General features: G+C 39.8%; 2 protein-coding genes across 8 annotated transcripts in view; both read right to left on the bottom strand.

Annotated features, from left to right (window-relative positions):
• The window catches only part of LOC117537116 (F-actin-monooxygenase MICAL3-like), a 46,450-nt gene extending 38,099 nt beyond the window's left edge, over positions 1-8,351 (bottom strand). The window contains exon 1 of the mRNA XM_034202262.1: positions 7,903-8,351. Coding sequence (XP_034058153.1) covers positions 7,903-8,151 — 249 coding nt within the window. The 5' untranslated portion in view covers positions 8,152-8,351. The remainder of the gene's footprint in view (positions 1-7,902) is intronic.
• A 655-nt stretch (positions 8,352-9,006) lies between these two features.
• svopl (SVOP-like) overlaps positions 9,007-20,735 on the bottom strand; it is a gene marked incomplete at its 5' end in the record, with an annotated part of 34,205 nt that continues 22,476 nt past the window's right edge. For 5 of the 7 annotated variants that reach the window (XM_034202263.1, XM_034202264.1, XM_034202266.1 and 2 more), the window contains 6 exon segments: positions 16,161-16,590; positions 16,862-16,933; positions 17,524-17,589; positions 17,681-19,677; positions 20,216-20,269; positions 20,608-20,685. In XM_034202263.1, coding sequence (XP_034058154.1) covers positions 18,694-19,677; positions 20,216-20,269; positions 20,608-20,685 — 1,116 coding nt within the window. 7 annotated transcript variants of the gene reach the window in all.

Here is a 20,735-nt window from a genome sequence, read left to right as displayed (position 1 = left end):
AGATAACTAGTTCCTCTACAGGTAAAGATAACTAGTTCCTCTACTGGTAAAGATAACTAGTTCCTCTACAGGTAAAGATAACTAGTTCCTCTACAGGTAAATATAACTAGTCCCTCTACAGGTAAAGATAACTAGTTCCTCTACAGGTAAAGATAACTAGTTCCTCTACTGGTAAAGATAACTAGTTCCTCTACTGGTAAATATAACTAGTTCATCTACTGGTAAAGATAACTAGTTTCTCTACAGGTAAAGATAACTAGTTCCTCTACTGGTAAAGATAACTAGTTCCTCTACTGGTAAATATAACTAGTTCCTCTACTGGTAAAGATAACTAGTTCCTATACAGGTAAAGATAACTAGTTCCTCTACTGGTAAAGATAACTCGTTCCTCTACAGGTAAAGATAACTAGTTCCTCTACAGGTAAATATAACTAGTTCCTCTACTGGTAGAGATAACTAGTTCCTCTACTGGTAGAGATAACTAGTTCCTCTACAGGTAACAGATAACTAGATCCTCTACAGGTAAAGATAACTAGTTCCTCTACTGGTAAAGATAACTAGTTCCTCTACTGGTAAATATAACTAGTCCCTCTACAGGTAAAGATAACTAGTTCTTCCACTGGTAAATATAACTAGTTCCTCTACAGGTAAAGATAACTAGTTATTCCACTGGTAAATATAACTAGTCCCTCTACTGGTAAAGATAACTAGTTCCTCTACTGGTAGAGATAACTAGTTCCTCTACTGGTAAAGATAACTAGTTCTTCCACTGGTAAATATAACTAGTCCCTCTACTGGTAAAGATAACTAGTTCCTCTACTGGTAAAGATAACTAGTTCCTCTACTGGTAAATATAACTAGTTCCTCTACTGGTAAATATAACTAGTCCCTCTACAGGTAAAGATAACTAGTTCCTCTACTGGTAAATATAACTAGTCCCTCTACTGGTAAAGATAACTAGTTCCTCTACAGGCAAAGATAACTAGTTATTCCACTGGTAAATATAACTAGTCCCTCTACTGGTAAAGATAACTAGTTCCTCTACTGGTAGAGATAACTAGTTCCTCTACTGGTAAAGATAACTAGTTCCTCTACTGGTAAAGATAACTAGTTCCTCTACTGGTAAATATAACTAGTTCCTCTACAGTTAAAGATATCTAGTTCCTCTACTGGTAAAGATAACTAGTTCCTCTACAGGCAAAGATAACTAGTTCTTCCACTGGTAAATATAACTAGTCCCTCTACTGGTAAAGATAACTAGTTCCTCTACTGGTAGAGATAACTAGTTCCTCTACTGGTAGAGATAACTAGTTCCTCTACTGGTAAAGATAACTAGTTCTTCCACTGGTAAAGATAACTAGTTCCTCTACTGGTAGAGATAACTAGTTCCTCTACTGGTAAAGATAATTAGTCCCTCTACAGGTAAAGATAACTAGTTCCTCTACTGGTAAAGATAACTAGTCCCTCTACTGGTAAAGATAACTAGTTCCTCTACTGGTAAATATAACTAGTTCCTCTACTGGTAAAGATAACTAGTTCCTCTACAGGTAAAGATAACTAGTTCCTCTACTGGTAAAGATAACTAGTTCCTCTACAGGTAAAGATAACTAGTTCCTCTACTGGTAAAGATAACTAGTTCCTCTACTGGTAAAGATAACTAGTTCCTCTACTGGTAAATATAACTAGTTCATCTACTGGTAAAGATAAATAGTTCCTCTACAGGTAAAGATAACTAGTTCCTCTACTGGTAAAGATAACTAGTTCCTCTACTGGTAAAGATAACTAGTTCATCTACTGGTAAAGATAACTAGTTCCTCTACAGGTAAAGATAACTAGTTCCTCTACTGGTAAATATAACTAGTTCCTCTACTGGTAAAGATAACTAGTTCCTCTACAGGTAAAGATAACTAGTTCCTCTACTGGTAAAGATAACTAGTTCCTCTACTGGTAAATATAACTAGTTCCTCTACAGGTAAAGATAACTAGTTCCTCTACTGGTAAAGATAACTAGTTCCTCTACTGGTAAAGATAACTAGTTCCTCTACTGGTAAATATAACTAGTTCGTCTACTGGTAAAGATAACTAGTTCCTGGTAAAGATAACCAGTTCCTCTACAGGTAAAGATAACTAGTTCCTCTACAGGTAAATATAACTAGTTCCTCTACTGGTAGAGATAACTAGTTCCTCTACAGGTAACAGATAACTAGATCCTCTACAGGTAAAGATAACTAGTTCCTCTACTGGTAAAGATAACTAGTTCCTCTACTGGTAAAGATAACTAGTTCCTCTACTGGTAAAGATAACTAGTTCCTCTACTGGTAAATATAACTAGTTCCTCTACTGGTAAAGATAACTAGTTCCTCTACAGGTAAAGATAACTAGTTCCTCTACTGGTAAAGATAACTCGTTCCTCTACAGGTAAAGATAACTAGTTCCTCTACGGGTAAATATAACTAGTTCCTCTACTGGTAGAGATAACTAGTTCCTCTACTGGTAGAGATAACTAGTTCCTCTACAGGTAACAGATAACTAGATCCTCTACAGGTAAAGATAACTAGTTCATCTACTGGTAAAGATAACTAGTTCCTCTACTGGTAAATATAACTAGTCCCTCTACAGGTAAAGATAACTAGTTCTTCCACTGGTAAATATAACTAGTTCCTCTACAGGTAAAAATAACTAGTTATTCCACTGGTAAAGATAACTAGTTCCTCTACTGGTAAATATAACTAGTCCCTCTACTGGTAAAGATAACTAGTTCCTCTACAGGCAAAGATAACTAGTTCTTCCACTGGTAAATATAACTAGTCCCTCTACTGGTAAAGATAACTAGTTCCTCTACTGGTAGAGATAACTAGTTCCTCTACTGGTAAAGATAACTAGTTCCTCTACTGGTAAATATAACTAGTTCCTCTACAGTTAAAGATATCTAGTTCCTCTACTGGTAAATATAAATAGTCCCTCTACTGGTAAAGATAACTAGTTCCTCTACAGGCAAAGATAACTAGTTCTTCCACTGGTAAATATAACTAGTCCCTCTACTGGTAAAGATAACTAGTTCCTCTACTGGTAGAGATAACTAGTTCCTCTACTGGTAAATATAACTAGTTCCTCTACAGGCAAAGATAACTAGTTCCTCTACTGGTAGAGATAACTAGTTCCTCTACTGGTAAAGATAACTAGTTCTTCCACTGGTAAATATAACTAGTTCCTCTACTGGTAGAGATAACTAGTTCCTCTACTGGTAAAGATAATTAGTCCCTCTACAGGTAAAGATAACTAGTTCCTCTACTGGTAAATATAACTAGTCCCTCTACTGGTAAAGATAACTAGTTCCTCTACTGGTAAATATAACTAGTTCCTCTACTGGTAAAGATAACTAGTTCCTCTACAGGTAAAGATAACTAGTTCCTCTACTGGTAAAGAAAACTAGTTCCTCTACAGGTAAAGATAACTAGTTCCTCTACTGGTAAAGATAACTAGTTCCTCTACTGGTAAATATAACTAGTTCCTCTACTGGTAAAGATAAATAGTTCCTCTACAGGTAAAGATAACTAGTTCCTCTACTGGTAAAGATAACTAGTTCCTCTACTGGTAAAGATAACTAGTTCATCTACTGGTAAAGATAACTAGTTCCTCTACAGGTAAAGATAACTAGTTCCTCTACTGGTAAAGATAACTAGTTCCTCTACTGGTAAAGATAACTAGTTCCTCTACTGGTAAATATAACTAGTTCGTCTACTGGTAAAGATAACTAGTTCCTGGTAAAGATAACTAGTTCCTCTACAGGTAAAGATAACTAGTTCCTCTACAGGTAAATATAACTAGTTCCTCTACTGGTAGAGATAACTAGTTCCTCTACAGGTAACAGATAACTAGATCCTCTACAGGTAAAGATAACTAGTTCCTCTACTGGTAAAGATAACTAGTTCCTCTACTGGTAAATATAACTAGTCCCTCTACAGGTAAAGATAACTAGTTCTTCCACTGGTAAATATAACTAGTTCCTCTACAGGTAAAGATAACTAGTTATTCCACTGGTAAATATAACTAGTCCCTCTACTGGTAAAGATAACTAGTTCCTCTACTGGTAGAGATAACTAGTTATTCTACTGGTAAAGATAACTAGTTCCTCTACTGGTAAATATAACTAGTTCTTCCACTGGTAAATATAACTAGTCCCTCTACTGGTAAAGATAACTAGTTCCTCTACTGGTAGAGATAACTAGTTCCTCTACTGGTAAAGATAACTAGTTCCTCTACTGGTAAATATAACTAGTTCCTCTACTGGTAAATATAACTAGTCCCTCTACAGGTAAAGATAACTAGTTCCTCTACAGGCAAAGATAACTAGTTCTTCCACTGGTAAATATAACTAGTCCCTCTACTGGTAAAGATAACTAGTTCCTCTACTGGTAGAGATAACTAGTTCCTCTACAGGCAAAGATAACTAGTTCCTCTACTGGTAGAGATAACTAGTTCCTCTACTGGTAAAGATAACTAGTTCCTCTACTGGTAAATATAACTAGTTCCTCTACAGTTAAAGATATCTAGTTCCTCTACTGGTAAATATAACTAGTCCCTCTACTGGTAAAGATAACTAGTTCCTCTACAGGCAAAGATAACTAGTTCTTCCACTGGTAAATATAACTAGTCCCTCTACTGGTAAAGATAACTAGTTCCTCTACTGGTAGAGATAACTAGTTCCTCTACTGGTAAATATAACTAGTTCCTCTACAGGCAAAGATAACTAGTTCCTCTACTGGTAGAGATAACTAGTTCCTCTACTGGTAAAGATAACTAGTTCTTCCACTGGTAAAGATAACTAGTTCCTCTACTGGTAGAGATAACTAGTTCCTCTACTGGTAAAGATAATTAGTCCCTCTACAGGTAAAGATAACTAGTTCCTCTACTGGTAAATATAACTAGTCCCTCTACTGGTAAAGATAACTAGTTCCTCTACTGGTAAATATAACTAGTTTCCTCTACTGGTAAAGATAACTAGTTCCTCTACAGGTAAAGATAACTAGTTCCTCTACTGGTAAAGATAACTAGTTCCTCTACAGGTAAAGATAACTAGTTCCTCTACTGGTAAAGATAACTAGTTCCTCTACTGGTAAAGATAACTAGTTCCTCTACTGGTAAATATAACTAGTTCATCTACTGGTAAAGATAAATAGTTCCTCTACAGGTAAAGATAACTAGTTCCTCTACTGGTAAAGATAACTAGTTCCTCTACTGGTAAAGATAACTAGTTCATCTACTGGTAAAGATAACTAGTTCCTCTACAGGTAAAGATAACTAGTTCCTCTACTGGTAAATATAACTAGTTCCTCTACTGGTAAAGATAACTAGTTCCTCTACAGGTAAAGATAACTAGTTCCTCTACTGGTAAAGATAACTAGTTCCTCTACTGGTAAATATAACTAGTTCATCTACTGGTAAAGATAACTAGTTCCTCTACAGGTAAAGATAACTAGTTCCTCTACTGGTAAATATAACTAGTTCCTCTACTGGTAAAGATAACTAGTTCCTCTACTGGTAAATATAACTAGTTCGTCTACTGGTAAAGATAACTAGTTCCTGGTAAAGATAACTAGTTCCTCTACAGGTAAAGATAACTAGTTCCTCTACAGGTAAATATAACTAGTTCCTCTACTGGTAGAGATAACTAGTTCCTCTACAGGTAACAGATAACTAGATCCTCTACAGGTAAAGATAACTAGTTCCTCTACTGGTAAAGATAACTAGTTCCTCTACTGGTAAATATAACTAGTCCCTCTACAGGTAAAGATAACTAGTTCTTCCACTGGTAAATATAACTAGTTCCTCTACAGGTAAAAGATAACTAGTTATTCCACTGGTAAATATAACTAGTCCCTCTACTGGTAAAGATAACTAGTTCCTCTACTGGTAGAGATAACTAGTTCTTCTACTGGTAAAGATAACTAGTTCCTCTACTGGTAAAGATAACTAGTTCTTCCACTGGTAAATATAACTAGTCCCTCTACTGGTAAAGATAACTAGTTCCTCTACTGGTAAAGATAACTAGTTCTTCCACTGGTAAATATAACTAGTCCCTCTACTGGTAAAGATAACTAGTTCCTCTACTGGTAGAGATAACTAGTTCCTCTACTGGTAAAGATAACTAGTTCCTCTACTGGTAAATATAACTAGTTCCTCTACTGGTAAATATAACTAGTCCCTCTACAGGTAAAGATAACTAGTTCCTCTACTGGTAAATATAACTAGTCCCTCTACTGGTAAAGATAACTAGTTCCTCTACAGGCAAAGATAACTAGTTATTCCACTGGTAAATATAACTAGTCCCTCTACTGGTAAAGATAACTAGTTCCTCTACTGGTAGAGATAACTAGTTCCTCTACTGGTAAAGATAACTAGTTCCTCTACAGGCAAAGATAACTAGTTCCTCTACTGGTAGAGATAACTAGTTCCTCTACTGGTAAAGATAACTAGTTCCTCTACTGGTAAATATAACTAGTTCCTCTACAGGTAAATATAACTAGTTCCTCTACTGGTAAATATAACTAGTCCCTCTACTGGTAAAGATAACTAGTTCCTCTACAGGCAAAGATAACGAGTTCTTCCACTGGTAAATATAACTAGTCCCTCTACTGGTAAAGATAACTAGTTCCTCTACTGGTAAAGATAACTAGTTCCTCTACAGGCAAAGATAACTAGTTCCTCTACTGGTAGAGATAACTAGTTCCTCTACTGGTAAAGATAACTAGTTCCTCTACTGGTAAATATAACTAGTTCTTCCACTGGTAAAGATAACTAGTTATTCCACTGGTAAAGATAACTAGTTCCTCTACTGGTAGAGATAACTAGTTCCTCTACTGGTAAAGATAACTAGTTCATCTACTGGTAAATATAACTAGTTCCTCTACTGGTAAATATAACTAGTCCCTCTACAGGTAAAGATAACTAGTTCCTCTACTGGTAAATATAACTAGTCCCTCTACTGGTAAAGATAACTAGTTCCTCTACTGGTAAATATAACTAGTTCCTCTACTGGTAAAGATAACTAGTTCCTCTACAGGTAAAGATAACTAGTTCCTCTACTGGTAAAGATAACTAGTTCCTCTACTGGTAAAGATAACTAGTTCCTCTACTGGTAAAGATAACTAGTTCCTCTACTGGTAAATATAACTAGTTCATCTACTGGTAAAGATAACTAGTTCCTCTACTGGTAAAGATAACTAGTTCCTCTACTGGTAAAGATAACTAGTTCATCTACTGGTAAAGATAACTAGTTCCTCTACAGGTAAAGATAACTAGTTCCTCTACTGGTAAAGATAACTAGTTCCTCTACTGGTAAAGATAACTAGTTCCTCTACTGGTAAATATAACTAGTTCCTCTACTGGTAAAGATAACTAGTTCCTCTACAGGTAAAGATAACTAGTTCCTCTACTGGTAAAGATAACTAGTTCCTCTACAGTAATACGTCCTAACGATGCTGCCTTCTGGGACCCAGCAGTAATACGTCCTAATGATGCTGACTTCAGGGACTCTACAGTAATACGTCCTAACGATGCTGCCTTCAGGGACCAAGCATTAATACGTCCTAACGATGCTGCCATCAGGGACCCAGCAGTAATACGTCCTAACGATGCTGCCTTCAGGGACTCTGCAGTAATACGTCCTAACGATGCTGCCATCAGGGACTCTACAGTAATACGTCCTAACGATGCTGCCTTCAGGGACTCTACAGTAATATGTCCTAACGATGCTGCCTTCAGGGACCCATGAGTAATATGTCCTAACGATGCTGCCTTCAGGGACCCATCAGTAATACGTCCTAACGATGCTGGCTTCATGGACCCAGCAGTAATACGTCCTAACAATGCTGCCTTCAGGGACCCAGCAGTAATACGTACGGTGGTCTTTCTGCTGGGCCCCTGGTACTCCGGCCTCGCCGCCCTCCTCTCCAGTTTGGCCCCCAGAGCGTCGGCCCTCCAGTAGCCGAGCTGGCGTCTGATTGGTCGATAAGGAGGCTCCTCCCTCCCCAGCTGCAGCAGGTCGGTCAGCTGACTGAAGCTCCACAGCGCCGCCCTGCAGGACGCCGCCGACACGAAGCCGTCAAACAGCTGCTGCGCTCGGTATTCTGGGTATGACTCGTCTCCCATGGCAACCCCGGAGGCTGCAGGGCACCATTGAAGGGCGCGTCACCTGATGATGATGTCACTGATGATGATGTCACTGATGGGATCCAGCTCAGTCTTGGAGGACTTAAACAACAACGTGTGTGTGTCACAATCACACTGAATGGAAACAAAGAGCTTCACATACCGCAGCTCTATCAGCACACACACACACACACACACACACACACACACACACACACACACACACACACACACACACACACACACACACACACACACACACACACACACACACACACACACACAGTATGTTTGAATATGTATTCATATAAATAGGCATTAATATTCTTCTGCTAAACGCGTCTAAAATATTATTTAATATTATGTTTTAAATGTTTTCTTGATTGTGTAAAACAACTTTTTATTTATTTAACTTTCCCTCATACACTTCCTGTCTTTGATTTAAAATAAAAAGTAATCTTCTAGTATTTAAAATACACACTCCATAATGACCCTGTAAACACACACACAGTTTTAATGTAAATGCGTGAAATGATCGGTGTTTTACTCACGTCTCCGAGCCGCTCTCCCTCTGCAGCCGACGTCTAAATCCACTCTAATCTCACACACACACACACACACACACACACACACACACACACACACACACACACACACACACACACACACACACACACACACACACACACACACACACACAACACACACACACACACACACACACACACACACACACACACACACACACTAATCTGTATCCACGCTAACGAGCTAACGAGCTTAACGAGCTCTGACCTTCTTCTTCTCTTCCTGCAGCAGCGCCACCACCAGGACGTTTCATAAATTATGAAAGACTTTAGTTTCTCAGGAGTTTTTATTCAGATTTTATATTTTTCAGATATTTTAAAAACATTTTCATGATATAAACTTTCTGCCAAAAACGTCAGAAAAACGTTATTTAAATGTCAATAAGGTGCCTTGCGTTTAAATAAAACAACTTGAGATACATATTATTATATTATTGATCATTTATCAGAAACTCGTTCAATAGCAGCGTTTATTTACGAGCCTCAGATTTAATACAAAATAAAACGGTTTGTTCGTCGGCCGACGTCGTCAGGAGTTCTGCTGAAAACACAGAAATAAAGGTTTCAACATTTTGAATAAAACTGATATTTTAAAATATATTTCAGGCTTTTGTAGGAAAATAAATAAATCTTGAGGATTCTGTTGTGAGTTTTCATAGTATGTTTAATACTTAAAAATGAAAGTTAGTTATAATCAAATATAATCAATTATATTCTTGTATAACCCACAATGAAAATGATTCATATTTTAGGTTTTTCTATAGTTACAGTATAAACAAAACAAAGTGGTTTGTTTAGGTTGAGTTTTCTTCCTCTCCTGTGACAGCAGTACACAGGGAGGGGGGCTACAGGCTTAAGGAGAAACACAGAGGTCAAAAATAGTTCATGTCCTTTTCACACTAACATGAGAAGGTGGGTCTTATGTCATAAAGCTATGGAACATGTCGGGTCATGTCCAGCCTTGTACATTACAGGGCATGCGCAGTTTTCCACAAATTGGGTGTAGAGGAGGAGTTTGTTTTTTGGGGTTTCGATCCAGTTTTTTTAGCATAAAGAGACTGGTTTTTTGAGAGAGCGTGAGAGAGAGGGGGGGTTTTCCCCTGGTAGACTCTCTCCCGGTAGGCTGTGTGCTCTCAAACTGGGTAACTAGCTCTCGGTAAGGTTCTCCCAGACGGGGTAAATATCTCTCGAATTTCTTGGTTGTTGGCTGAGTGGAATGATTTGATGAGAGATGTGTTTGTGAATATTATAACCCGCGACCCGTGAGGACCTTCTTCCTCCGAAACCTTGGCGGATAGGAATGTGTTTTTGAAAGGTTAATCCGCCGTCTGTGTCGGAAAAAGTGTATGAATATTGTAACCCGCGACCTGTGAGGAAATCTTCCTCCGAAACCTTGGCGGATAGGAATGTGTTTTTGAATGTTATACCCGCCGTCTGTGTCGGAAAAAACGGTATGAAACTGATGTGAATTGATTGGTGAATGGAAAGTTGAATGCACTTTTTATGGTCACCGGTCTTTTTACGAGGAAATACCTCTAAATTCTATCGGGAGAATTTTAAAATGTCACAACTGAATGGGGCAGTTGAAATTAAAACATTTTGGTAATAAATGTAAGACTGTGAATTAAAGTTTCATATTTGAACATGATCACAGCACCAGGTTTTTAGTATGATTATAATGTTGTAAAGAGAGAAGGTAAAAACCCTGTATTAGTTTGGACCTATTTTTCTTCAAATAAACTGAATCCCACCTGTTGGATTGGGATAATTTAAAAGACACCTGTGCTCTCCTCTCCTGCTTCAAAGGTAAGACTGCACCCTGCCACACACACTTAGGTAGGAGCACACTCCATTTACTGATATCAAAATCCTTCGGGATCCCTTAAACAGATTAAAAAAGAGTTGTCTGAATTGAAACAGCAGTTAATTGAACCTGGTTCTTCGGGGGGTTAGGTAGAGGTGAGATCTTGCTGACGTTGGTGGATCTGAGCCAAGCAGCAACCTTACATAGACTCAATAACTTCGGTCAGGTCAATTAGTAGGTCAGAGTAATTTACCGGAATAAATTATCAGGACCTCTCCGACTCTAAACAATTCAAATAGAAAAGTATAAAAATAAAATACTGATAGAATTGCGGAATTTTTTTAAAAAGTTGTTGAATTATGAGAATCTTTTTCTAAATGAACAAATCAAAATCTTTTCTAATATTGAACATTTCTAAATTACAAGAAAACATGGGCATTGAAATGTTTAACTCGCATACGATTAAAAAGTCAATAAAAATACCAGACGCTTCAAATATTGTCTCATTGTGCTGCATTTCAAAGATATTTGGTGAAATTAAAGTTGTAACTTTATCAGATAAACAAACAATTATAAATTAAAACATTCTAAAAATTCTCGTTAACTTTAGGTAATTTTACCCACAATGCCCGGCCCACTCGTTAATAGTGTCTCTCACCAGCAGAGCTCGTCCTCGAGTCTCGATCGGCAGCAGGAAGTTCCCCAGAGCGCAGATCACACAGGTCACTGCAAACGGGCTGAGAGCCAGAACCACTGACTGGGACATCAGCACCTGAAGCACACACAGAGAAAACCCCTGAAACTCACCTGTACGACTCTATCAGAGGAACCTGAACACACCTGACTCTATAAGAGGACCCCGAACACACCTGACTCTATAAGAGGACCCTGAACACACCTGACTCTATAAGAGGACCCCGAACACACCTGACTCTATAAGAGGACCCTGAACACACCTGACTCTATAAGAGGACCCTGAACTCACCTGACTCTATAAGAGGACCCTGAACTCACCTGACTCTATAAGAGGACCCCGAACACACCTGACTCTATAAGAGGACCCTGAACTCACCTGACTCTATAAGAGGACCCTGAACTCACCTGACTCTATAAGAGGACCCCGAACACACCTGACTCTATAAGAGGACCCTGAACTCACCTGACTCTATAAGAGGACCCCGAACACACCTGACTCTATAAGAGGACCCTGAACTCACCTGACTCTATAAGAGGACCCCGAACACACCTGACTCTATAAGAGGACCCTGAACTCACCTGACTCTATAACAGGACCCTGAACACACCTGACTCTATAAGAGGACCCCGAACACACCTGACTCTATAAGAGGACCCTGAACTCACCTGACTCTATAACAGGACCCCGAACACACCTGACTCTATAAGAGGACCCTGAACTCACCTGACTCTATAACAGGACCCCGAACACACCTGACTCTATAAGAGGACCCTGAACTCACCTGACTCTATAACAGGACCCCGAACACACCTGACTCTATAAGAGGACCCCGAACACACCTGACTCTATAAGAGGACCCTGAACTCACCTGACTCTATAACAGGACCCCGAACACACCTGACTCTATAAGAGGACCCTGAACTCACCTGACTCTATAAGAGGACCCCGAACACACCTGACTCTAAGATGCCCCTTTCACACCAGCGCTTTTTCAGCTCCAGCTCGGAGCTGGAGCCTAAAAAGCGCCGGTTTTTCCTGTTCACACCGCAGCGGCGCCGGCTCTTAGCTCCGGAATCCGGTTCACTTCCAGCTCCAAAAAATTGTCGGTCTAGAGGCAAGAGCTTCGGAGCTAAGAGGTGGCGTCGCTTACATCTCTCTTACGTCGAGGCGTGCAGCAAACTAAACCCACCTCCCCTGAACATGGGTCGACTGTCATGCCTGCCTACAAGCAGTAGTGCTTATAAACACACTTTCTAAAGTCAGGCAGGACTAACCAGGCTTCGTGTGATTCTGTTTATTTGTACCTTACTTTGACCATCCGTTCATTGTTATTGATCATTGTGGAGAGAGGCAGACGTGTTGTTTTGTATTATAGCAGCTATCGGATGGAATCAATACATGGGCTGCACAGGTTGTCGTATCCGACTATCACAAGTAGAATCATAATAAAAATACGCCGGTAAAATGTGCCTGTAGAAAACGGTTTATGCCACAATAGGATAGCAATAGCAAGTAGTCAGTTTAGCTTCGGTTGCTATGCTAACATCACCCGTTTTATACCAGAGAAACTTTCATAACAGCGTTGTGATACCAAACAGCGTCAATTCAGACTGACACACATTCACTTAGGCTAAGGGGAACTGGGGATATGTATCAGCTGCTTGTGTGAGTCGGACAGTGAATACTTTAGAGCGGCCGCTGCAGTGTGAGCTAACCGGGAGCTAACGGAGGAGAATAAACTCCTGTGGAAGAGCAGCACTGCAGCGGTCGGTAAATGCTGCAGAAACACATTAATAAACAATGAACTACGGCACTCTGGAGCAAAGTATAAGGTTGGAGAAGTCGTTATTCAATTTATTCTGGCTTCGTGTGATTAAAAGCAACACGATCATCGACCCGACGCAGTTGTTGTTGTTGTGAGCGCCGTAACGCCGTTGGGGAGCAAATCAGCGATGTAAACGGTGACGTCATGACGCAGCAGCGGCAGCACCAGTCGGGCTCTGGGCGGCGTGAACAGAGCGGGAGCAGAAAAGGGAAACCGGAGCTGAATCAGAAAAGCTCTAGCTCGGAGCTAGAAAGGGAAAAGCGCTGGTGTGAAAGCCGCATAAGAGGACCCCGAACACACCTGACTCTATAAGAGGACCCCGAACACACCTGACTCTATAAGAGGACCCCGAACACACCTGACTCTATAAGAGGACCCCGAACACACCTGACTCTATAAGAGGACCCTGAACACACCTGACTCTATAACAGGACCCTGAACACACCTGACTCTATAAGAGGACCCTGAACACACCTGACTCTATAACAGGACCCTGAACACACCTGACTCTATAAGAGGACCCTGAACACACCTGACTCTATAAGAGGACCCCGAACACACCTGACTCTATAAGAGGACCCTGAACACACCTGACTCTATAACAGGACCCTGAACACACCTGACTCTATAAGAGGACCCTGAACACACCTGACTCTATAACAGGACCCTGAACACACCTGACTCTATAACAGGACCCTGAAAACACCTGACTATCAGAGGACCCTGAACTCACCTGAGCAATGAGAGGAACCTGAACACCTGACTCTCAGAGGACCCTGAACTCAGCTGAGCGATGAGACGACCCTGAACACACCTGACTCTCTGAGGGACCCTGAACTCACCTGACTCTATAACAGGACCCTGAAAAGACCTGACTCTCAGAGGACCCTGAACTCACCTGAGCAATGAGAGGAACCTGAACACCTGACTCTCAGAGGACCCTGAACTCACCTGAGCGATGAGACGACCCTGAACACACCTGACTCTCTGAGGGACCCTGAACTCACCTGACTCTATAAGATGAACCTGAACACACCTGACTCTCAGAGGGACCCTGAACACCTGACTCTCAGAGGGACCCTGAACACCTGACTCTATAAGATGAACCTGAACACACCTGACTCTCAGAGGGACCCTGAACACCTGACTCTATAAGATGAACCTGAACACACCTGACTCTCAGAGGGACCCTGAACACCTGACTCTATAAGATGAACCTGAAGACACCTGACTCTATAAGATGAACCTGAACACCTGACTCTCAGAGGGACCCTGAACACCTGACTCTATAAGATGAACCTGAACACACCTGACTCTCAGAGGGACCCTGAACACCTGACTCTATAAGATGAACCTGAACACACCTGACTCTATAAGATGAACCTGAACACCTGACTCTCAGAGGGACCCTGAACACCTGACTCTATAAAATGAACCTGAACACACCTGACTCTCAGAGGGACCCTGAACACCTGACTCTATAAAATGAACCTGAACACACCTGACTCTCAGAGGGACCCTGAACACCTGACTCTATAAGATGAACCTGAACACACCTGACTCTATAAGATGAACCTGAACACACCTGACTCTCAGAGGGACCCTGAACACCTGACTCTCAAGAGGTTTCTCAATACTCAAATTTCCCCTCCTCGACTCCTATCCTCGAGACTTGGTGCTGCCCACAGGAGATGCGAGCGGAGGAGTCGAGGAGGGGAACCGAGGAGAGAGGAGGGGAAGCAGCAGGCGGTTAGCGAAATGAGAACTCCTCTCCTCTGAGCGGTCATTTGAAAGAGATGTCCATTAATGATGACAGGAGGCAGCAGCCCTCTGTCTGATGGACAGATGTGTTCATGATGACTTCTATATTTACTTTGATTCATTCACAGTGCGGTGTCATGAGACAATAACAGGCTACAGATGCGCACACACACACACACACACACACATACGTGTTTATAGGACATAGCAGGACTTGTGAAAAAAACGTGACAAATGGGGACATGTCTTTCCAAAGGTCCTAGGGACCTGGGAATAAAAGTAATTAATATCCATGCTTCTTGGAAGACATCCATCTGTTGAGATCTTGTCTAATCCTATATTTTGCGGAGACCTGATTTTAATACTACTTCTGAGGACATTTACAGGTTTATGTGACTTGTGAGCCCGTTAGCAACAAACACTGATATTTCATGTTTATATGAATTGTGACCCCATAGACACACACTACATTTTCCAGTTTAAGGGACTTATGAAGACCCAGTAATACACAAAATAGTCTGTATTTGCAACTTTGCCTTTATTACTTATGTTTGAAATATCTGCATAAGAAGCATCGGTGTACATTAAAAAACTAAAATGTCAACATTAAATAATTACTCATGTTCGCCAGTCAGGTAACCTCTGACACGAAAAGTCTATTAATATGAACTTGTTGATACAACATATTAAAACTGAGCAGTCCAGAAACATAACTAAGTTAAGTTAAAAAGGTATATACCATTTAATTGTGGTCAGTTTACTCTTAAAGTCTTAATATTTTTCTAGTTACAAATTCTCTCATAAACGTTTATGTGAAAAGAAGGATGAAACACTTTATTTATTTCTACATTTAATGAATTGCTGGCAAAATATATAAATTGAAGTATAAACCAGAATAGGAGAAAATAAGAAAAAAACAGAGGGTGCCCTCATGACTATTCCTTTACCGGGCATTAAGGATATTATGCTTGATTCATGTTGCATTAAGATAGAACCGTGGTGAAAGGCGATGCCTTTGATTAAAGAATTCTTAGTCAACTAAAACTCAAAGGATTATGTCAACTATCCAAAATGTAGTGCTTTTGAAGTACAAAAGATGTCGGTGAGAATTATTGTTGCCAGAGTTGGGTTCATCATTTCCGTGCTATGATAAAGACTAGTGGCAACAATTTTAAAACATTGTTTGTCGACTTTGAACCTAACAACCAATTATTTGGTCATATAAATTGTAAAACAACCTTTTTTTACACCCAAAATAGACCACCCACAACCCAGCCACTTTACCCCCTATCCTCCATTGTGTGAGGTAGATATGGGTTGAAAGGAATGAGCAACTTTCTCTTTAGGGTCTTTATTGCTTGTTGAGACAGAACATAGTATAACATATAATCTCAAACCTTCTAGTGGTTGAAAGTGACAACGAGAGGGAGGTTATAACACACATTAAAATTCCTCATGGATTCTTGTCAACAGATTAACATTTTAATAAACAACAAATCTTATTTAAAAAAAAAAATGTGTACCACAGAGCAAGTTGGCATGTTATAGTTCTATGAATTCATCTTCCTTTTTAAGGCGATGATTCTGTTGTGGGTGTAATACTTGACTGCAACCCAGTCCCTGTCTTTCAGAGCTACTGGCTCTGCTTTGAGACAGGAGTCACAGTCCTTTTTCCCAGGTACTCTGCAGCTTGTTATCAAGTCAAACAAATGCCGCTCAACAGCCTTCACCTCTTCACCTGTCCACTTGCTTCTCATCTTCCCAGCTGTCATAAATGGAAACAAAACACAATGTATTTGAAAAATTGCTCTGTGAAAGTGAAAAATGGGAGATATGATAGAAAAGATTATAGTTTGTAATTAAATGATAGCATGGCCTCTGCCATCAGTGCATGAATTTGCGTGTGAATGGGTAAATGTTGGCATGTAATGTAAAGCACATTAGTTGTACAAAAAACTAGAAATGTTCTTTTAGAAATCCATTTAAGATCAATACATTTTTGTAGTAGAGTAATGTAAATACAAAGTGCTTATTACCTTGCTTTCCATTTGAGCACTTTGAGGAAGCTTTGTTTGAAGCCAAGTGAAGTGTTGTGTTCTTCTGGGAATCTAAAAGGATACATTATAATATAATACACAACCCTTGACATGGCCACTACAAACAGTGTAAAGGTAGGTAGGACATCTACCAATAGCATATCACTAGGGTTATCAATTGGGCACCTTTCTTCACTGGTGTTTCATCATTAGGCCCATCACACCTCGGGAAGGCTCAACAGTTAGCTCCGGCTCACAGAACCACAACCCTCCATATTAGCCTTCCACACACACATAGAACTTCCTTGTGCTAGAGTTTCCTTATCTTGTCCTAATTTCAGGAGGAAGGTGTATCCTTCTATTCTTTTCTCTATATGAGTGAGTGTGCTAAATATTATTTGCTATAGTACATATTACTTTAAAACTTTAAGGTTACCTCCTTTACTTGGCTGAACATCCCTTTAACAAAGTGAAATGGATCCCTATACAAAGCTGCTATCAATGATTCAAAATCATTCAGCACTGTACTCATGGATATTGTCTTCCATCTTCTGTAATTGATTTACCGCTGTAACGCCTTACAGCACATCTAACAATTTTATCGGGTTTCCTATTAACTGTGTCTTTTTTTATTACTTAATTATATTAAGGGGTCAGGATACCTATGTTTTGATGTATGTCAGCAATGGATTCTTCACCAGTTTCATCATCACTCGTGCTTACTTCATCTGGTAAGGTAAAAAAAAAGGGTTTTAGTATGGGACTGAGAACATTAGAGATTATTTAAGATCCAGAAGGAACTTTGGTTGTTGATGTTACCTTCAGGATTGATCTCTATGTCATCCAGCCCTTTCCCCTGCAGGTCAGACAGTCTTCCTTTTTCCATTGCTATCAGCAACTTGCTGACTTTTGCAAGTTGCAGGGTACTTTCTGGAAGACGGTAGAATTCTCTGTGGACACGAATGTCATGTCCTAGAAAGGTGGCAAGTTGATCCATTTCGTTTTCCTTGAGGTTAAGTACTGTGGACAAAGTGGCGACTTGTTTCCGCAATCTTGTTGAGGTGAGTGCCTCTGGGTTTTTCGCACCAGATTGGTTCGCATACTTGCGAAAGCAGTCAGAGCCCCTGTAATGGGAAAGACCACCTGGGCGTGCAAACAAGTATGCATTGTCTGTGTGGATTTGACACTCATTTCTCTTTTCCACAAGTAAGTTCATTGCAGCAATCATTTCAGGTGTGAGAAGCACAGGCACCATCCTTGACCTTTTACCCCGAATCTCAACTCTATCAAAGTACTTTGTAAGAGTCTTTTCAAACTCGGTTAGGCCCATCATAACGTCAGGATTCAACTCCGTACGATTCCTGGATGTGAATGTCTGGAGCTCCATTTTTGATACTTCCCCCTGTCTTTTTCTGTTAAAGAGCACTATCTGTGTCAAAGTAACTTGAGCAAGATTTCCAAAGCTTTGGCTATTCGGTTCTTCCGGAAGGTCCTTCATGCACTGAGCACGCTCAGTAGATAGTAACTTGTGCAGCAGACACACATCACTTGTAAAGGGCAACACTTGTGGTTTATTCCATTTGGCCTGTTGAAGTGTACCTAATGCAGCACCTGAAATGGACTCTGTCCATCTTTTCTCGTAAATAATGGCAAATTGCTTGGCAGACTCTGCAACAGCATGGCGATTTGCAATGATAGCATTGCATTGCACAATGCCTGCAAGTTTGGCCAAACTGTGCCCCAATTTAAGAGCCAAAGATGGAATTTTATATGAGTTGCTTCCCAACTCATAACCAGCAACCTCTCTAACAGCTTGTATCATGTGGGGAAAGTTACTGGGCATAACAAGATCTTCGGCTCTTTTCAAAGGACCTATTGCTCTTGCTGTTATTAAAAGTCTTGCCATCTCTCTCATTTTTTTGGCGAATGTAATCATTTCTTTTCTCGTATGGTTTCCTTGCATTGTAAATGGACTCACCGAGACTAAGGATGTCACTTTCACTCCTTACAACCGAGGAAATATCATCCTGGTTCATTTCACAGGCAATCTTCCAAACTACTTCCTGAACTGAATCAGGTTTTGGTAGATCAAGGTGGATCCGTTTTCGCCCACCTTGAGGCTCTCCCTCATCAGGCTTCTGAGGGCAGTTTTTAACATGTCTCCATAGGCAATCTCTTGCATAGAGTCCCTGACAAAACTTGCAGTGACGGTAGTCATCAGATTGTTTCTCTTTAGAAGGTCTTCGACAAGCAACCATTTCTCCAGCACCACAGCTTGCAACGGTAGCATTATGGTCAAAGTTTCCCCTCTTCTTAAGGGAGCGCAACATCTGTCTTCTTTCACGGGATCTTTTATTAAAACTGAATGCCTTTGCAACATCATGCTGTTCACTGTGGGTGGATTCGAGGTGTCTTGCCAATTTAGAAATGGCCTTTTTACAATACAGACAATATTGCTTCTTGTTGTACTTTTGTTTTGTAGTGTTTGGTAATGCTGTGACATTTATGGAGCTTTTCTTGGGTGATGTATTTTCCGAAAAATGTGAACTACTACTTGTCACTGTACTAGAATTACCGCCACTCATCCTTGAAGAACTTGGTTTCACTGAACATGTGGTACTATCCCCACTTTGTCCTGTACTGATCCCCAATGACTTTTTCACTTTGTGGGTAAGATGATTTTCTTTGATTTTGAGTCCCTTAATAGAAGAACTTGAGTCTGAGGAATTCCAACTTGACTCTGGAACAAAGTCAGCATCATCGTAGTCTGTAGCATCTGAAGATTCATCCATCAATTCATCAATGTCATTAGACATCTAGAGGGAACAAAACAAATATTCTCATTAAGTCAATAAATATAACATTTATTTATAGCTAGGTTATAATTCTCCTTTGGCTATCTTTAAATTGTGCATAACAAAGGTTTTGCAAATGTGAAAAAATGTGAATTTGAAAATAAATGACAAGCAAGATTTTAATTCCTTAATAGAATTTTTTTATTTTTTTTAAATTGTATTTATAGATGTCTATTTGTATGTATTACCTGGTCACTAAAACTATCAGGATTTCCATCATGAAATCGACCCTCATCAACATTCATTCTGCATCTCAGACTTAAAGTCCGTTGTCTCTCTTTCTCAGTTATCTTTTTTTCAGCCTCATGATATCGATCATCACACTGACCATGATGCCACTTAAGATTTTGAGGATGACGGGTTGCTCTAAGCTGTCCAAATAAAAAACAACCTTAGCCTTACTTTAAATTCTATAATGTATCCCCACACAGTAAATATCACCAGTTGTTGACAAGGACAGGAACTATTTCAACTAACGGAGGTAAAGCAGCTGTCTTACCTGCTCTGCAGTAGGTACCTTGTGGAAGGGTACAATTCCATTGGACTTGTTTGTCTGAAATGAAAGGATGAAGAAGCATATTTGTTTGAAATGACAAAGAACTGTATATGGAAATTATGATACAATATTCAAATAATTGAATAGCACTGTTGTATACTTGACACAACAATGAGGACCATTTAACATAAACGTAACAACATTTGGGTCGTATAATGAGATGAAGCTTACATTTTTCTAAGATTGATCCTATTTGAAATGTTTAGATTTGATTGATTAATTTGACATTTTGAGAGGTAAAGCATCATGTCCTTTCAAAATAAAAAAAGGAGAAGGCATTTTATTTATGCATTGGACTGCATTGAGACATGAATTTACGTTAAATATTTAATTACCTGTAGGAAGGATGAGGTGGATATCAGGCTCGCTTCTGAGTCAGCTAAAGGCTGAGCCGCGATCATGTCACTCTGTGTCTGCAATTTAAAATACAACAATAACCAGTAAGAAATCCATTAACTTTTCA

The sequence above is a fragment of the Gymnodraco acuticeps genome, unplaced genomic scaffold (assembly GCF_902827175.1).
Source record: "Gymnodraco acuticeps unplaced genomic scaffold, fGymAcu1.1, whole genome shotgun sequence".
Lineage (NCBI taxonomy): Eukaryota > Metazoa > Chordata > Actinopteri > Perciformes > Bathydraconidae > Gymnodraco > Gymnodraco acuticeps.
This window is presented reverse-complemented; position numbering and strand designations above follow the sequence as displayed.